The sequence below is a fragment of the Bos indicus genome, chromosome 19, assembly GCF_029378745.1.
Source record: "Bos indicus isolate NIAB-ARS_2022 breed Sahiwal x Tharparkar chromosome 19, NIAB-ARS_B.indTharparkar_mat_pri_1.0, whole genome shotgun sequence".
NCBI classification, from domain to species: Eukaryota; Metazoa; Chordata; class Mammalia; order Artiodactyla; family Bovidae; genus Bos; species Bos indicus.
In genome coordinates this window covers 32,437,436-32,453,842 of record NC_091778.1, presented here as the reverse complement: position 1 = coordinate 32,453,842, position 16,407 = coordinate 32,437,436, and the positions used below count along the sequence as shown (strand labels likewise).

Genomic DNA, 16,407 nt, shown 5'->3' with positions numbered 1-16,407 from the left:
CACTGTGGTGATCATTTTGCTGTATGTACAAACATCACATCATTACACTGTACTCCTGAAACTAATATAATATTATATGTTAATTACACTTCAATGGGAACAACCACCAAGGCCAAGGGGTGGCGGGGGGCCGGGGGGCGGGTTGGGTGAGTGGTGAAGTGGGAGTCTAGGGTTAGTAGATATAAGATTTTATATATGGAATGGATAAACAACAGGTCCTACAGTATTTCACAAGGAACTATAGTCAGTATCCTATGATAAACCATAATGAAAAATAATGTAAAAAAGAATGTGTATATAGTATATGTATAAGTGAATCACTTTGCTGTACACAGCAGGAACTTACACATTGTAAACCCAGTATACATCAACAAGCAAATTAAAATAAAACCACCACAATATAAATACAAAGATAGATATAAATGTATATAAGTACTGTTCAGAGAAAAGAAGTTTCTCTCTGAAGAAAAGCCGATTCCCTCAAGCTTCCTTTTTGCAACAGTGTAATAAAATTTTGAGCAATATTTACAGAGCTCAATGGAAACAGGTTGTAACTAAAGTGGGACTCAAAAACTGCATCTGGTCTAACATTCACAAACAAGGGTGAAAAATAAGATGTTTTTAAACATGCAATGAACTTAAAAGGTTTATCAGCCACCCATTCTCTAAAAAAATTATTTTTCCCAAGAGAAATAAAAATCAAAATAAAGAACAAGAGAGAAGATTTTCCATAGGATCTTGGAGTAGGGAAGGATTCCTTAAACATGATACCAAAAATTCTCACCTTAAAGGAAATCTTTATAAATTGTATTACTTAACAATAAAAGACTTTGGTTTATGAGATAATATCATTAAGAGAATAAAAAAGCAGTCCTTAGAGTGGGAGAAGTTACTTGCAAAAACTATATAATAGTCAAAGACTCAACTCCATAATACGTAAAGAGTTCTGCAATACAACAGGAAAAAGGCAAGAAACTTAAAGGAAAAATGGGCAGGGGACCTGAACGGTCACCTTACCACAGATAGGAATCCAAATGGCCAAGATAATATGAAAAGTTGCTGAACCTATTGGTCATCCAATCTATGCCAGGCAATTTTACAGGGAATACCAAAACACATCCACAGCATGGCTAAAACTGAAAAAGACGGGCAAAACCAAGTGTTGATGGGGACATAGCTCAGCCGAAGCTCATGTATTCTGATGGGAGGGGTATGCGGACAAGCCCCTCAGAAAGCTGTTTTTACGTCATTGGCTACGACTTAACGGTAGGCAAACACCACGACCCAACAATTTCACATGTTCAACAAAAATGTAAGGAGACTTCCCTGGTGGTTCAGTGTTTAAGACTCTGTGCTTCTACTGCAAGGGGCATGGGTTCAATCCCTGGTTGGGGAATTAAGATTCCACATGATGCAACACTCAGCCAAAAAAAAAAAATTGGTAATGTCTTTACCAAAATGGATGTGCCAGGATGTTTGTATCAGCAACATTTCCAATCGTCAAAAATTGGAAACAACTGAAGTGTCCATCAACAGTAGAGTGGATAAATAAAAAGTGAGACAGATGTCCTTTAAATTTCTGTCTGCTCTGGTCTTGTGCACTTTCTTCCTCACATGGCCATGCCCCTTGAAAGGAGATGCCTAGATTCAGTCTTCATTTTTTCATCACCCCCACCTTTTTCTTTTTTTTTTTTGGCCATGCAGCACATGACCTGTGGGGTCTCGTTCCCCGACCACGGCAGTGAAAGCCGGGAATCATAACCACTAGGCCAACCAGGGAATGGCCTCTTCATTGCCTTCCAATTCCTTGGTCCACATCCACCTGGCTTTACCACTGCACCACGATGCTCTCACCTTTTCTACCGACCAACCACCTCCTTATTATTAAATCAAACAGTACTCTTCCTTACCTTACAGAAACAGCAGCACTAGACAGGATTGAAGATTCCCTCTTTCTCCCACCTTGGAGCCTGGAATACTTCCTTCTTCCGGTCTTCTTCCTGGTTTCCTAGTCCCGCCCCTTCCTCCCCTCTACCAATAGCAAACCATGTTGGTGGTCCTCGGCATCCCCTTTTCTTATCACTCCACAGGTTGTGTAGGCCACAGCCATCCTCATGATTTCAGTGATCTTCCAAATGCTGGTATCTGCCACCTCTAAATCTATGTGCAAAGGACTCTGAGCTCCAGACCTCTCTAGTGAATGCTTTTGACTTGAGCGTCCTACAGGTGACAGGCACTCAGATTCACGATTTTTCATATTAAGGTTACTCACTCTGGCCTTTTGCCTCTGTGAATGGAATTAACATACACTGGACATTCATCTGGGCTTCCCAGGTGGTGCTAGTGATAAATAAGCCACCTGCCAATGCAGGAGACATAAGAAATGCAGATTCCATCCTGGGTGGGGAAGATCCCCTGGAAGAGGGCCTGGCAATCCACGCCAGTATTATTGCCTGGAGAACTCCAGAACAGAGGAGCCTGGTGGGTTACAGTCCATGGAGCCACAAAGAGTCAGACATGACTGAAGCAACTTAGCGTGCACGCACGGACATCCACCTCTCTCTCCTTTGCCATTCCCATCCCATGATCAAATCCCATACTTTCCATTCTATTAACATGTTTCAAAACTACCTTAGTCTCTATTCCTACAGCTGTTTTTCTTAGTCAAGTCACCATCTACTTGGCTGGTTTATTAAAGAATCTTAAGTTATTACTTTCACTCCAACCCTTACCGTTACCCCATCGTTTCTTCTGTACTGAATTCAGTATGTTGAATTCCCCTTGAAGTTCTTACATCTGTAGACTAAGGAGGGCACCAGTGATTTATCAAACTAATTCACGATTTACTGCGTGTATTTTAATAGCATATATGTAGGCTCACTAATGTCCTCATTTGATTAGTGTGGGTGAGACGTACAGTGTGTGAGATCAGAAGCACTGCAGATAAGTAAAGTGTGATCACTGGTTCTGCCAGGTTGCAGATGTGTAACCTTAAGTGATTAACTCAGCCTTTGCAGACTCAGTTTCTTCATCTGTAAACTGGGGGTGATCGTAATACTACTGTTTCATGGTACCACTGCGGGGATTTGACAAAATAACAGCACAATGCCTGGTACATTGCACAGTCAAGAAAAAAGCTTTCATCTCTCTCTAAAATAAACATTTTATTTAAAAATATACATATATTTTTTTAAAAAGAACACATGCCAACTTTGGTATTTAGCCATTGCTTCTTTTCTCTTCCTGGTCACCCACATTTCTTCCTAGTTATGTATAGTTGAGTGAAGGAGCCAACGTGAAAGCTCCACCACACGGGGTCCCTGCAGAGAACATATGCTGGCTCTTTGGATTTCTTTGCAAAGTGCCTCTTTGTGTTTCCAGGAGGCAGGATTTCAAGCACCCAGCTGTGCACTGCCCTCTTTCCTCACTGCAGGCACGTTGGAGAGGACTCTGGGGAGCAGCGTGGGTTCCCTTCCTTTGGAAAACATTACAGCAGCCTCCAGGATTGCCATCATTCTATGACCTTCTCCCAAAAACCCTCTGGAACTGTTAAAGCACACACAGGGAGCTCACAAGGCTGAAGGTGATTGAAGTAAGCGCAAGAGACCACCATGAGTTTGTCTTAACCCATAGAATTCTAGAAACTTAGATTCCACCAACTCCTACCATCAGATGGGAACTTCTTCATGTTACCAAACCCAATGAGTCTACAGCAATTTCCCTGGGAGGTAATAGAGAAATTTTTCTCGGATCTCTTCTGGTCTTAAAGTCATTTCCTAATGCATAGTCTCACCCTAGCCAGGGCTCCCCTGAAAACGTGGATTCCAGAATCAAACCCAGCTCCTCACCACGCTGAGCAGCTCTCTAGCTTATAGGACTGTCTTGTTGTATGTCTAGTAATATCATCTAATGCTAGTTGAGTTTCCGCATCTCAATTGCCCCGCTGGTTTCTACTGGATTTGTAAGAAAACTGAAGACTCCAGACTCTCACTCTGAGTTTGCTTACAGCTGACAGCAAACTTGGTGCATCTGTGGGCCACAGCCAAGCCCTGAAGGTGGAGGGCAAACTGCCCTCACAATCCTGCAGCTTTTTTTCCCTAAAGACAGAGGCTCTCCATGGACACCCTACCTTGTAGGTGTCCCTTTTGTCCAGAGAGCTTGTTCTGAAGATCAAGATGAAGGCATGGGACAAAATAATAATAATAAGTTTCCTTTGTCCTTCTCTGATTTTCCAAATGTTTCTGTATCTGGCAATGAAGATAAACCCTAAAAGCTCAAACAGATGTTTTAAGTGGTAGAAAGACATCTAAGTCATATGTTGCTGCTGTTTGATCACAGAAGAAAAAAATGCAGCATGAGTGTAGGTTTTAGCTAAAAAGCCCCTCTCCTTTGGGAAAATGAAAACCACCCCCCACCCCCTGCCTTGTCATCATAGGTAAAGGGATTCTGGTTGGAAGACTTGGAAATTACCAGGCTTCTTGCAACCTCCCAGTCCCTCAAGATCGGAACCATCTGTGCAGAGTCTACGTGGTACTGGACATCTGGGACAGGGGATGTGCTCTGCACAGGTGAGACATCAAGTTATTATCTCCAGGATGAGTAAATCTGATGCAGGAGTTTTTGGCCAAACCAGCATTGGTTTCTAGAAGAGGTGATAGAAACCTCTTCAACAGGTCTTTAGAAAAGACTGTCTTGAACGCTTGGGGTAGGTTTTTGATCCACCCCACCTCCTTTTTTTCAGATTGGAAATAAATGTTTCTGGATGGCAAAGGCCACCTGTTCACAGATGTTGGTTGTTCAACTGAAGACCCTCCTGCTTTCCTTATCTGTCGGGGCGATCACTTCATGGAGAGAATGGTTTCTCATCCCAAACTTTTCGATTTCCTTTTCGTAATGTAATGTCTCAGCTGAACTGAGAGGCTGTGGCCTGACCTTCCTTCCCTTCCTCCCTCTTTCCTTCCTTCCTTCTTTCCTTTCCCTCTTCCTCTCGCTTTCCTTATAGTAGAATGTGTGCCATCTCAGTAACAGTGTTAGAAGCAGGGCTTCTACTGAGCACAGGCTTAATGAAGTATTTGCGCAAAGGAACTTCCTGAATCCATTGGATAAGGGTGAACCCACAGGACTGCACCAGAGTTGGGAGCAGCTGCAAATGTCTGCAGGTCAGCTTAACCACAGGGTGCTCCTGGGGGTCTTGAGAGGACCACATGTGGTTAGTTTCAGGCTCTAAAAGCCTGAAGAAACTTGACCGTGGCCATCTTCTTAAGCCTCTGTACATCTTTTAGTCATGCCCAATTTGTCACCAGAATAGAAGACACAATTAAGAGTTTAAAAGAACTTAAAAAAAAAAATCTCCCTTATAGGAAACATAAATTAACACAGATGATCAGGGAGCAACCAGCTTCATCAACCTTTTCCCAATTATCCTCAGTTTTATCTTTCAAATCTCACATCAGATCTACAGAAAGAGAGCGTGAATATGGTGGGTGGGGGTTGTGGGTGGAGGTTGAAAGCAATGATCCAGGAGTCTGCTCTGGGTTGCGTGCTGGTTTGTAGCAGCAAATATCTTTCGTTAACTGTGAGGCATATATGTCAGTGCCAGATAATAGCCTAAAAATATCCCAATGAAAATGCATAGCCTTACAAAGACAGAGGCCTCCTAGCCAAGTCTAGCCCTTCAGACAGAAATACCCAAAGGAAAAAAAAATAATTGACACTCAGACCAGAGTCTCAGAGATTGCTGTGAGGTTGTTCTCCAAAGGAAGGGGGATAAAAATAACATTAAAAAATTCACACAACTTGGCACATGAGAAATGGACTGACCAGTGAGCTTTGTCAAGATCCCCCCAAAATGTCAATGTCTGAGGAACACACAAAGGTGAGGAATGTGTCAGGAAGATTTTCTTCCCCATAGCTTCATCATCAAAGAAGAGATGGCAATTTTCCCCTCAGAATCTTTGGTTTTGATGACAGACATCAAAGCAAAGTGGAAAATGTACCGTGTGGCTCTTTTAAAGCACAAGGCAGATGAAGGAATGTAAAACGACTGTCGTCTTCCACCGCTGCTCTCTGTGAGAGGAGGCAGTACCTTTCCAGTGACCAAAGGTGAACGCTCCCTGTCTCTTCACATCACAGTCACTCTCGAGACGGGCTTGTTCATCGTGAGCAGGTGGCTGTGCGTCACTGGCTTGGAGCCATGAGTCATACATAGAAGCAACTTGTAGTCTGGGTGATGAATCGGGAACTCGCAGTGAGAAAGGCCAAGATCATTTCACAGCAGATGGAGGCTTAAAGGCTTTTGGTATAGAACTCTGTTGCACTGCCTTGAAGATACACACACATACACACATGTGTATGTATATGTACATATGGATGTGTATATATGGATACACATATCCACACACACCTATAGACACACATACATATACATATGTATATATCTATACACACATGCATATGTGTGTGTATATATATATATATATACACATATATAATATATATATATTTTCCTCCTGCCCTCCCCACCCCCTCAGTAAGATGCGGCAGCTTTCAGAGTAGCAATCACCAAAAACACTCTGTGTTCACACATGTTAACAGGTTAACAATGGAATGACTTCTAAATCTTTTTTTTTTTTTCAAAAAGAGAACTTCTAAAATCACAACATGTTTGGTTATTTTCTCCATAAGTGCACAGTGAACATTTTTTTTTTTTTTACAAAAGAAGAAAACAGTGCCTTAGTGATTTAAATAAAAAATAAAAACAGCGAGAGCTACCTTCTACAGCATGCAACACTATGAGTCCGTGCATTAGAACCACAGTGAGCCTTAGAGACTATCCTGCAATTTAAGTTTTCAACTCCCAGCAAAAGCAGGGGAAGTGGTGAGGAATGCACAGTAGACCATCGTCTTTTTTCCCTTCCGTCCTTTTCGACGTGCGATTGTGTTTTCTTTCAGAAACCCAGACCTAAAATACTCTTTCCTACTATATATACAATGTAACAATTTCCGGTTTTCCCCAGAGCAACCCAAATCAGTGATCTTGAACCAAATGAGGGTAGGGAGAGCTTCACGACTGATGGACGGAATCATTGGTTTCTTTCCTTTGATTTCTTTCTTTTGACTTCCTTTTACAGCAAGTTATTGTGCAGATGGAGAATCGGTTACCCGGGAGAACCTTGACTTTCAGCTTTTTAACGTATGGTTTTATTAGCAGTAGGACAGCTGATAAATGGATGAAATCCTCTTCTCCAAACGTTGGGGCAGAGAAAGGGAGATCTTCAAAAGAAGGGAGAGAATGGATGGAAAATTTGAAAGAAAAGTAGAGTGGGAGAAAGATAATGGAGGTGAACCCCTCCTTCCAATAAGAAAATAAAAAGAGAAGCCGAACGTCCATAAATAATCACCCTGTTATATGAATAGTAACCCACTGTGTTTATTCCCATCATACGTGAAATGATGTTCCTTAGTGCTGTCTGCATTATTCCTGATAACAGTTACTTGAGACCAGAGAGATACTCTGATTTGCTTACGTGGTCGTCTCTAGTCTTTGACACTAAAGGAGGTTGTGCTGGAGAATGGCAGGAGGTTTTGTCTCTCTTCTTGCTTTAGGGTTCTCTCCTGTTTCACAATGCTTAACACCATGGCGGGGATTCCCAGGTGGCTCAGTGGTAAAGAATCCACCTGCCAATACAGGAGACCGAAATTTGATCCCTGGGTTGGGAAGATCCCCCGGAGGAGGACATGGCAACCCACTCCAGTATTCTTGCCTGGGAAACCCCACGGACAGAGGAGCCTGGCGGGCTACAGCCCAGGGGGTAGCAAAGAGTCGGACTCCACTGAGCAACTGAGCATACACATCACCATGGAGACAGTGACAGTGATCCGGCCACTGGTTAAGAAAGGGAAATTTCAGGTGTGCTTCTTTGGGCCAAAGGTAGGTTGGTTGTTATCTGTGACCACATGGAGTCCTGGGTACAGGGTTGGGGTCACTGTAGCGGGGGCAGCTTTGTGGCCAAGGGATATTGAATTCACTTCACTTCCCTGGGAATGGATTGGTCCTGTCCCTCTGTTCTGCCTTAAGAACCTGACACTGGGCCTGACCTCTGTTTTGAAAGGCAAGTGATGGAGACATGAGAAAGAGCCTTCAGGGGTACGACTTCCATCTACTTTGAAGGACTGGCTTCTGTGTGTTCCCCAGAGAGCTTACAACTTCTTTCCATGGTAAGAGTAACAAATTCATGAGAAAATCTTACAAAGTGAGATTATGCCCCAACAGTGCCTGAAAAAAATACAAGCTAGAAAAAAAGATTAGTGTTTGAAAGGCATTGGAAGCAAAAAAAATTTTTTTTGTATTCTTGATCTGAAAAAACATAATTTTGAAACCATTGCTGAAATCAATAATAGTCACTGAACGTTGGCAAATATTACACTATCCATCTATTAAAAAAAAGACTCCTGTTTGTTCTTGCTGGTTGTAACTGAAGTCTCCATGCTTGTTTTTCATTCTCTCCAGCTCCTCCTCCCCTTCTTCCTCCTCCTTCTTCTTCCTCTCCTCCTCCTCTTCCAGCTCCTCCTTCTTTGGGAGAATGTAAATATTTGTGGTCATGTGCTTTCCCCGATGGGATTCCTCTTGGCCTTCCTTAGCACTTCATCAGGTGTTTACCACTGCTGTAAGTGGAGGTCCATGGGGGAATTCAGATTGAGATCCGTGACATCCAGGAAATCAATGTTGAAGATGCTGGGGCCCCCGGTAGATAGGGAGCTGAAGCTTGGGGTGGAGCTGGGCGGTGTGAGGTCCAGCCACTCCATGCTTTCCCAAGGAGATTCTGTGAAGCTTAAGGGCAGCCCACTGCTGTCCACAGAGGAAGGTGAGAACTGGGTCTGCATGGGGGACAGGGGGCCCGGCAGGATCTCGTGTGCGTTGAAGAGGTCTTCTGCAGCCTTCCCTGAGAATCCATCCATCATCCCGTCGAAAGGAGGCTCCTCACTCCCGATTTTCAGAAGGGTGGTGTCACTCACCTTCCCCAAGGGGCTCTGAGAATTTAATAAGACTTCCAGGTGCTCGTTGCTCTCAGCACCAAAGTGATCAAAGGAGAGCTGGCCTCCTGCGGATGCTGGTTCAAAGGCTGCTGAGGACTTGGGGAGGGCACCAGTGGGGCTTCGAGAAGACCCAGGTATCTTTGGGACTCTGTGAAGACATGAATGATCCTCTCTGGCGTCAGCGGGCATTTCTGTTGGTAAAACACAACGGGAATTGTTCAATCACTTCCGATCGATTGTGATCATTCAAAGATTGATCACTCAAAGATTGATTCATTCACTTGAATGAATCTTTGGAATGAATGAATGACTTACAGAAGGAGATGGCCATGCTTCTTGGGTCACGGCTCTTCACCTGGTCTCACCCCTAAACCACTCTGTATATTGCAAGTTCTTCCCTTGGGTCTCTCCCCAAACCCTCTCTTGCTGGAAATTCCACTCTGCGATTATCAGACGCTCAAAGCAGGTGCTTTTACCTGCTCCTTCACTGACACCTGGCTGCCCCTGAAGACACTGCACCCTCACTATACCCTCACTGGGGGCTCTTTGCTGCCCAGCCAGAAGATGAGTCATCAGGTCCTTTCCTGCCACCACTGTCTGATCGTTACTCCTCCTCCTTATTGTAACTCCTCAGTGGTTTTGAAGGTCATCCTGCTCTCAAAGTCCACCCCTCACCCCCCGTCTCCTGGTCCTTCCTCCTCATCCACAAAAAACTACTCCCTGTTCACTGCCTTTCTTCCACTTCAACTCTTGTCATTCTCCGTGACTTCAGTATCCCAGAAGTGACTTGTTGTCCAGGGGGCCTCTCTGTTCCCTGATACGCCATCCCCCCCAGTGCAAGTGATGCTGCCATTGCCACTCTGCTGGACACACCCTGGACCTTGTGGCCCCAAACACTGCATCCTCTGAAAGTCCCGTTTCAATCACCATTTCCAACTCCCTGTCCATCGCCTCCCACTCCTCAAGTTCACTTCATAAGGACCCTCTGATAACAAATTCTCAGCCATTTTGAGTCACCCCAGTCTACTGACTCCACGATTTTCTCACCATCCATCAGCTTCTTCTGATTTTTATTTATTTTGGCCGATACATGCGGCATGCGGGATCTTAGTTCCCTGAACCAGAGATCGAACCTGCCTTCCCTGCAGTGGAAGCATGGCATCACAAGCACTGGACCACCAGGCAATTTCCTCGCTTTTACTCCTTTCCTCGTGCAGTCTGTACTCTTGATCCACCACTCTAATTACTCTCACATATATCCTCAATCCCCCTGCCCTTTCCTTCCATCACCATATTCCCTTGGCAAAACCCCACACCTGGATGAATCTAACCGTCTGTTTTCTCCGAGTCCTTCCAGGATTGGTTGGACTTTTAAGAAAAAAATTGCACAATGAAGTTGCCCAGTTCATTTTTAAGTTCATGATGTTAAGTCGGCACTTAATACTGCCTAGTAGGGGGCTTCCCAGGTGGCGCTAGTGGTAAAGAACCGGCCATCTCCATTGTAAGATGTGAAAGACACAAGAGACGTAACAGACGAAGGTTGAATCCCTAGGTTGGGAAGGTCCGCTGGAGGAGCCCGGCAGGCTACAGTCCATAGGGTTGCAGAGTCAGACACGACTGAAGCGACTTAGCACGCATGCATTCAGGCACAGAGAGAGGGTGATCCTGCTGTTGTTTCTTTCTTTCTTTCTTTTTTAAATTTTATTTTATTTTTAAACTTTACCAAGTTTTGCCAAATATCAAAATGAATCCACCACAAGTATACATGTGTTCCCCATCCTGAACCCTCCTCCCTCCTCCCTCCCCATACCATCCCTCTGGGTCATCCCAGTGCACTAGCCCCAAGCATCCAGTATCGTGCATCGAACCTGGACTGGCATCTCATTTCATACATGATATTTTACATGTTTCACTGCCATTCTCCCATATCTTCCCACCCTCTCCCTCTCCCACAGAGTCCATAAGACTGTTCTATACATCGTTTCTTGTGATCGATTCATCACTGTTCTTCTTTCCTGGAATTTCCCCGGCTCCACTCCCACACCCTGTTTGCAGACCTTGCCACATACTTCATTAAAAACATAAGGGTATCTTCACTGCTATATTTAAACTGGATAATCAACAAGGACCTACTGTATAGCACAGGGAACTCTGATCAGTGTTATCATGTGGCAGCCAGGATGGGAGGGGGGTTTGAGGGAGAATGGATACGTGTATATCCATGGCTGAGTCCCTTTGCTGTTCACCTGAAACTTTCACAATGTTGTTAATTGGCTATACCCCAATACAAAATAAAAAGTTTAAATACAAAATATAATGGTGTCTGATAGAAACCTGCTCATCTTTCCATCATGAAACTTAACAACAATACAGACATCTATGCCCATGTTTTTCTTCTTCACTTTGTTACAAGGGAGGAACTGCCTATTTCCTTGCATGATGCCCATATCTCTTGCCAGACAGCAAACCCCCTAAAGGAGGTGGTTTGCCTGGTTCAGCGATGGACCTAGTCCGATGCCTGGCCACTTTCTCTCTGAAACTTTCAATGCTGTCACTTAAGCGCTCAGCACTGAAGAATTGATGTTTTCGAACTATGGTGTTGGAGAAGACTCTTGAGAGTCCCCTGAACAGCAAGGAGAGCAAACCAATCCTAAAGGAAATCAACCCTGAATCCTCATTGGAAGGACTGATGCCGAAGCTCTAGTACTTCAGTCACCTGATGCAAAGAGCGGACTCATTGGAAAAGACCTTGATGCTGTGAAAGACTGAAGGTAGGAAGAGAAGGGAATGATACAGGATGAGATGATTGGATGGCATCACTGACTCTATGGTCATGAGTTTGAGCAAACTCAGGGAGATCGTGAAGGACAAGGAAGCCTGGCATGAAGTAGTCCATGGGGTGGCAAAGAGTTGGACTTAGGGACTGAAAAACAGCAACAGCTTGAGGGCTCCAATATGGAGTCTTTTCTTTTTATCCACACATTCTCCTTACATGGTCATAGTCACTTGTGTGCTTTCAGATTTTAGGCACAACTGTGTAACTGTTTAAAAAGAAATAAACGAATGACTTACAAGGAGGCAAAAAAGAACACATTGACCACTGTCACTGCTTGAATGACATGTGAACATGAAGGGCCCATCGGTGGGAGATTCATTTTGAGCAGACTTGCTTTACCTGCTTCCTTCTTCTCATAATAAGAAGAGAGGGACGTTGGGATTAGAACAGTAGGGGAAAATGGTTTAGCAGGAAAAACATTTAGGAAAACAAGGACCAAGCTGAAAGATGAAAACTGTTAAAACGATTGCTGAAAAGTTTTCTGAGGAAAATGGGACAAAGGTGATGAGGGGTCACCCTCTAGGACTTCTTTTATCTGCTCCAAACATGGACAGGAGGCTCAGAGGCAGAGACGTTCTACCCCGACATGGCTCTTTAGTCCAACTCACAGTGAGCATCTGACCTTGGCCCTGAGAGTCCACACCCTAGAGTGCACACAGGGGCAGAGCATCCTGATGTCTTACCTCCACTTTCAATGAGGACATCCAGGAGTTCGTCCATCTGCTGGCTCCGGGTCATTTGCTGTTGCCAATTAACCAAAGGAGAACAGAGAAATTAAAACGTAGCGACTGCTTCTGTAGGAAATCATCGGAAGCAGTATGACAGGTTCTTGAATTAGGTTTGGTTAGTAGTGTTTTTTTTTTTTAAATTGTGGTAAACTATAAACAACATAAAAATTTACCATCTTAACCATTTCAGAGTACAGTGTGCAAATCCACTAAGGTCATTCACGTGGTTGTCCAACTGGCACCACCGTTCAGCTCTGGAGCTTTTTCATCTTGCAAAACTGCAACTCTGACCCCACTGAACACTAACTCCCCACCCCCTCCTCCCTACAGCTCCTGGACACCACTGTTCTGTTCTCTGCTGCTGTGGATTTGATGACTCTAGGTATCTCATATAAGTGGACTGATACAGTATCTTTGGGGCTTTCCTAATAGTTCAGTTGGTAAAGAATCTGCCTGCGATGCAGGACAGCCTGGTTTGATTCCTGGGTAGGGAAGATCCGCTGGAGGAGGGATAGGCCACCCACTCTAGTATTCTGGCCTGGAAAATTCCATGGACTGTATAGACCATGATGGGGTCGCAAAGCAGACACGACTGAGCCACTTTCACTTTCACAGTGTCTTTCCCTTTGTGGCTGGCTTATTTAGCTTAGTTTGGCCACTTTATGCGAAGAGTTGACTCAATTGGAAAAGACTCTGATGCTGGGAGGGATTGGGGCAGGAGGAGAAGGGGACGACAGAGGATGAGATGGCTGGATGGCATCACCGACTCAATAGATGTGAGTTTGAGTGAACTCCGGGAGTTGGGATGGACAGGGAGGCCTGATGTGCTGCCATTCGTGGGGTTGCAAAGAGTCAGACATGACTGAGCGACTGAACTGAACTGAATGTCTTCAAGGTTTTGCAGCAGGAGTCAGACTCTCCTTCCTTATTAACTCTGAGTAATATTCATTGTGGGGCTTCCCAGGTGGCCCTAGTGATAAAGAACACCTGGCAATGCAGGAAGTCTCCTAAGAGGCTTGGGTTCAGTCCCTGGATGGGGAAGATCCCCTGGAGGCAACGCACTCTAGTGTTCTTGCCTGGAGAATCCCATGGACAGAGGAGGCTGGCGGGGTATAGTCTATGAGGTTGCAAAGAGTCAGACATGACTGAAGCAACTTAGCATGCAGGCATAATATTCATTATTCATTGGATGTATACAATATGTATTTCATTTATCCATTCATCCTTCAATGAACACTTGGGTTGGTTCCACCTTTGGCCTTCATGAATACGGACGTTAACTGGCTAAAGATTTTGGTAGCATGCGTTTTTGGACAGGAAAACTACTAAATAAAACGATCTGACACAACAAGAGAAGGGGGGAAAGGAGGCAGAATGATCCCTAGCCCAGAGTCATTCAGAGTAAATTCAGTTGTTTGAGAAGTTCCCATTCCAGGAGATGGGCACCTTAATATATAAATAGGATGGCCATTTTTATCACTTTGAAGTGACTTGGCTAGGACGCAAAATAAGCCTCAACAATCAAGCATCTTTTCTGATCACAACGTTAATTGTGGGGAAGCCCCACAATGAATATTACTCAGAGTTAATAAGGAAAGAGATTCTGACCCCTGCTGCAAATTAATCAGAGAAATTAATCAGAAATTGATCAGAGAAAAAGCAATGGAAAAAAATGCTTATTTGGAGGCTAAACAACATGCTACTAAAACATGAATTGGTCAGTGATGAAATCAAAGAGGAAATTAAAAGATACCTAGAGACAAAGAAAAGTTGGACTTAGTCTAAAAGTTGGACTATAAAGAAAGCTGAGCACTGAAGAATTGATGCTTTTGAACCGTGATGCTGGAGAAGACTCTTGAGAGTCCCTTGGACAGCAAGGAGATCCAACCAGTCCATCCTAAAGGAAATCAGTCCTGAATATTCATTGGAAGGACTGATGCTGAAGATGAAACTCCAATACTTTGGCCACCTGATGAAAAGAACTAACACATTGGAAAAGACCCTGATACTGGGAAAGATTGAAGGTGGAAGGAAAAGAGGGCAACACAGGATGACATGGTTGGATGGCATCACCAACTTGATGACAAGAGTTTGAGCAAGCTCTGGGAGTTGGTGATGGACAGGGAAGCCTGGCGTGTTGCAGTCTGTGGGGTCGAAAAGAGTCAGATGTGACATAGAGACTGAACTGAACTGAGAGACAAATGTCAATAAAAACACAAGCATGCAAAATCTATGGGATGCAGCGAAAACAATTCTTAAGAGGTAGTTCATAGGGATACCGAAATTCCTTAATAAAATAAGAAGAATCTCAAATGAACAACCTAACCTATCATCTAAAACAGTTAGAGGGACTTCCCTGGTGGTCCAGTGGTTAAGACTCTGCACTCCCAATACAGAGGGTGTGGGTCCTATCTCTGGTTGGGGAATCAGATCTCTCATGCTGTGCAGTGTGGCCAAAAAAAAGCAACTAAGGAAGGGGGCTGGGGAAAAAAAAATTAGAAAAAGAGCAAACAAAACCTAAACTCAGCAGAAGGAAGGACATTAAAGATCAGAGAGGAATTACATAAGATAGAGATGAAATAACAATAGAAAAAAAATCAATAAATCCAAGAGCTGGTTCTTTCAAACACAGAACAAAATAGACAAACCTTTGGCTCACCAAGAAGGACGGACCCAAATAAAGAAAATAAGAAGTGAAGTGACTTGGATCTGCCTCCCGTCTGGGTGCTGGGGATGTGGCTCCCGTTTCTCTGGCTCTCCACTGCACTTGTAGTGAACACAACTTCCCCTCCGGCTCATCTGAGTTAAGTAAGCTCTGTCTGTGGAAGTCCACTTTGCCTGGCCCTCTTCTTTTCTTTTGAAACCACAAAGGATCCATTTGATGTTTACAGATACCAGGGCATGGGAATGAGGAGGACAAAGGCATACACGGATCTCAGTCCCTGGGATCACTGAGTTTGGAAGCTAGGAAGAACCTTAGAAACAGTTGCCCCAGCATAACTCTCATGTGTTAATATTTGAGTACGTATCTTGTGTCAGGACAATGCGATCAATGCTATGTCATCTAGCACCCTTATCCAGTAGATATCGTCTTCATTTCACAGAAGAGAAGTTGAATTCTTGACCAGTGTTTGTGGCAGTGGCAGCTGGCACCAAGTCTGGACATTTGGATGCTAAGTCAGCCTCTTGTCTCTCTGCCTCATACAGCGTGTCTACACACACCACGCTTCTTCACAGTGAGCATCTGGACAGTCTGCTTGTTCTGGCAGGGGAGGCCACAGAATCTACATGCGTGAAGCCACATCGTATAAAACAACATGCACTGAGTCAGCCTGTTCTTCCATGAAGATCAAATCGTGCGCTTACCTGCTTCACTGCATCTTCGTAGGATGGCGGCTGGGTTATTTCTGAAACTGCGGAAGTGGACTTGGAAAAAGTTGGGGATGGAATTGGAAACTTTGGCCCTGCCTTATCAGAAGAGTGCAGACCCGCCATCTGCGTGAGTAAAATTCAAAGAAAGACGATCAATCCATGCATCGACATTGTATATAGCTCCTGTTTTAGAAACTATAGACTCAACTGTAGAAAAAATTGATTAAAGGGGAAAAAGATCTGGGGCTTAAATATATATCACAGATATGTTACAGATGTATATGAACAACAGGACACATCACTGTGGATGCGATGCTGGAGGCATCTCAGGATGGGAGCCTCAGAAATTCATTCCCCTCCTCTAAGGGGCACCCTGTCTGTTGGGAGAAAGCGAGATGAGAAAGAAGCCAAGTGTCTGTCCAGTCCAACACAAAG

The 16,407-nt window shown here is 44.2% G+C and overlaps 1 protein-coding gene across 3 annotated transcripts in view; it reads right to left on the bottom strand.

Annotated features, from left to right (window-relative positions):
* Positions 1–3,343: 3,343 nt before the first annotated feature.
* The window catches only part of MYOCD (myocardin), a 91,109-nt gene continuing 78,045 nt past the window's right edge, over positions 3,344–16,407 (bottom strand). For all 3 annotated transcript variants that reach the window (XM_070773121.1, XM_070773122.1, XM_070773120.1), the window contains 3 exons: positions 15,967–16,095; positions 12,556–12,613; positions 3,344–9,227 (listed from right to left, as the gene is read on the bottom strand). In XM_070773121.1, the coding sequence (XP_070629222.1) occupies positions 8,656–9,227; positions 12,556–12,613; positions 15,967–16,095 (759 nt within the window). In that variant the 3' untranslated portion in view covers positions 3,344–8,655. The remainder of the gene's footprint in view (positions 9,228–12,555; positions 12,614–15,966; positions 16,096–16,407) is intronic.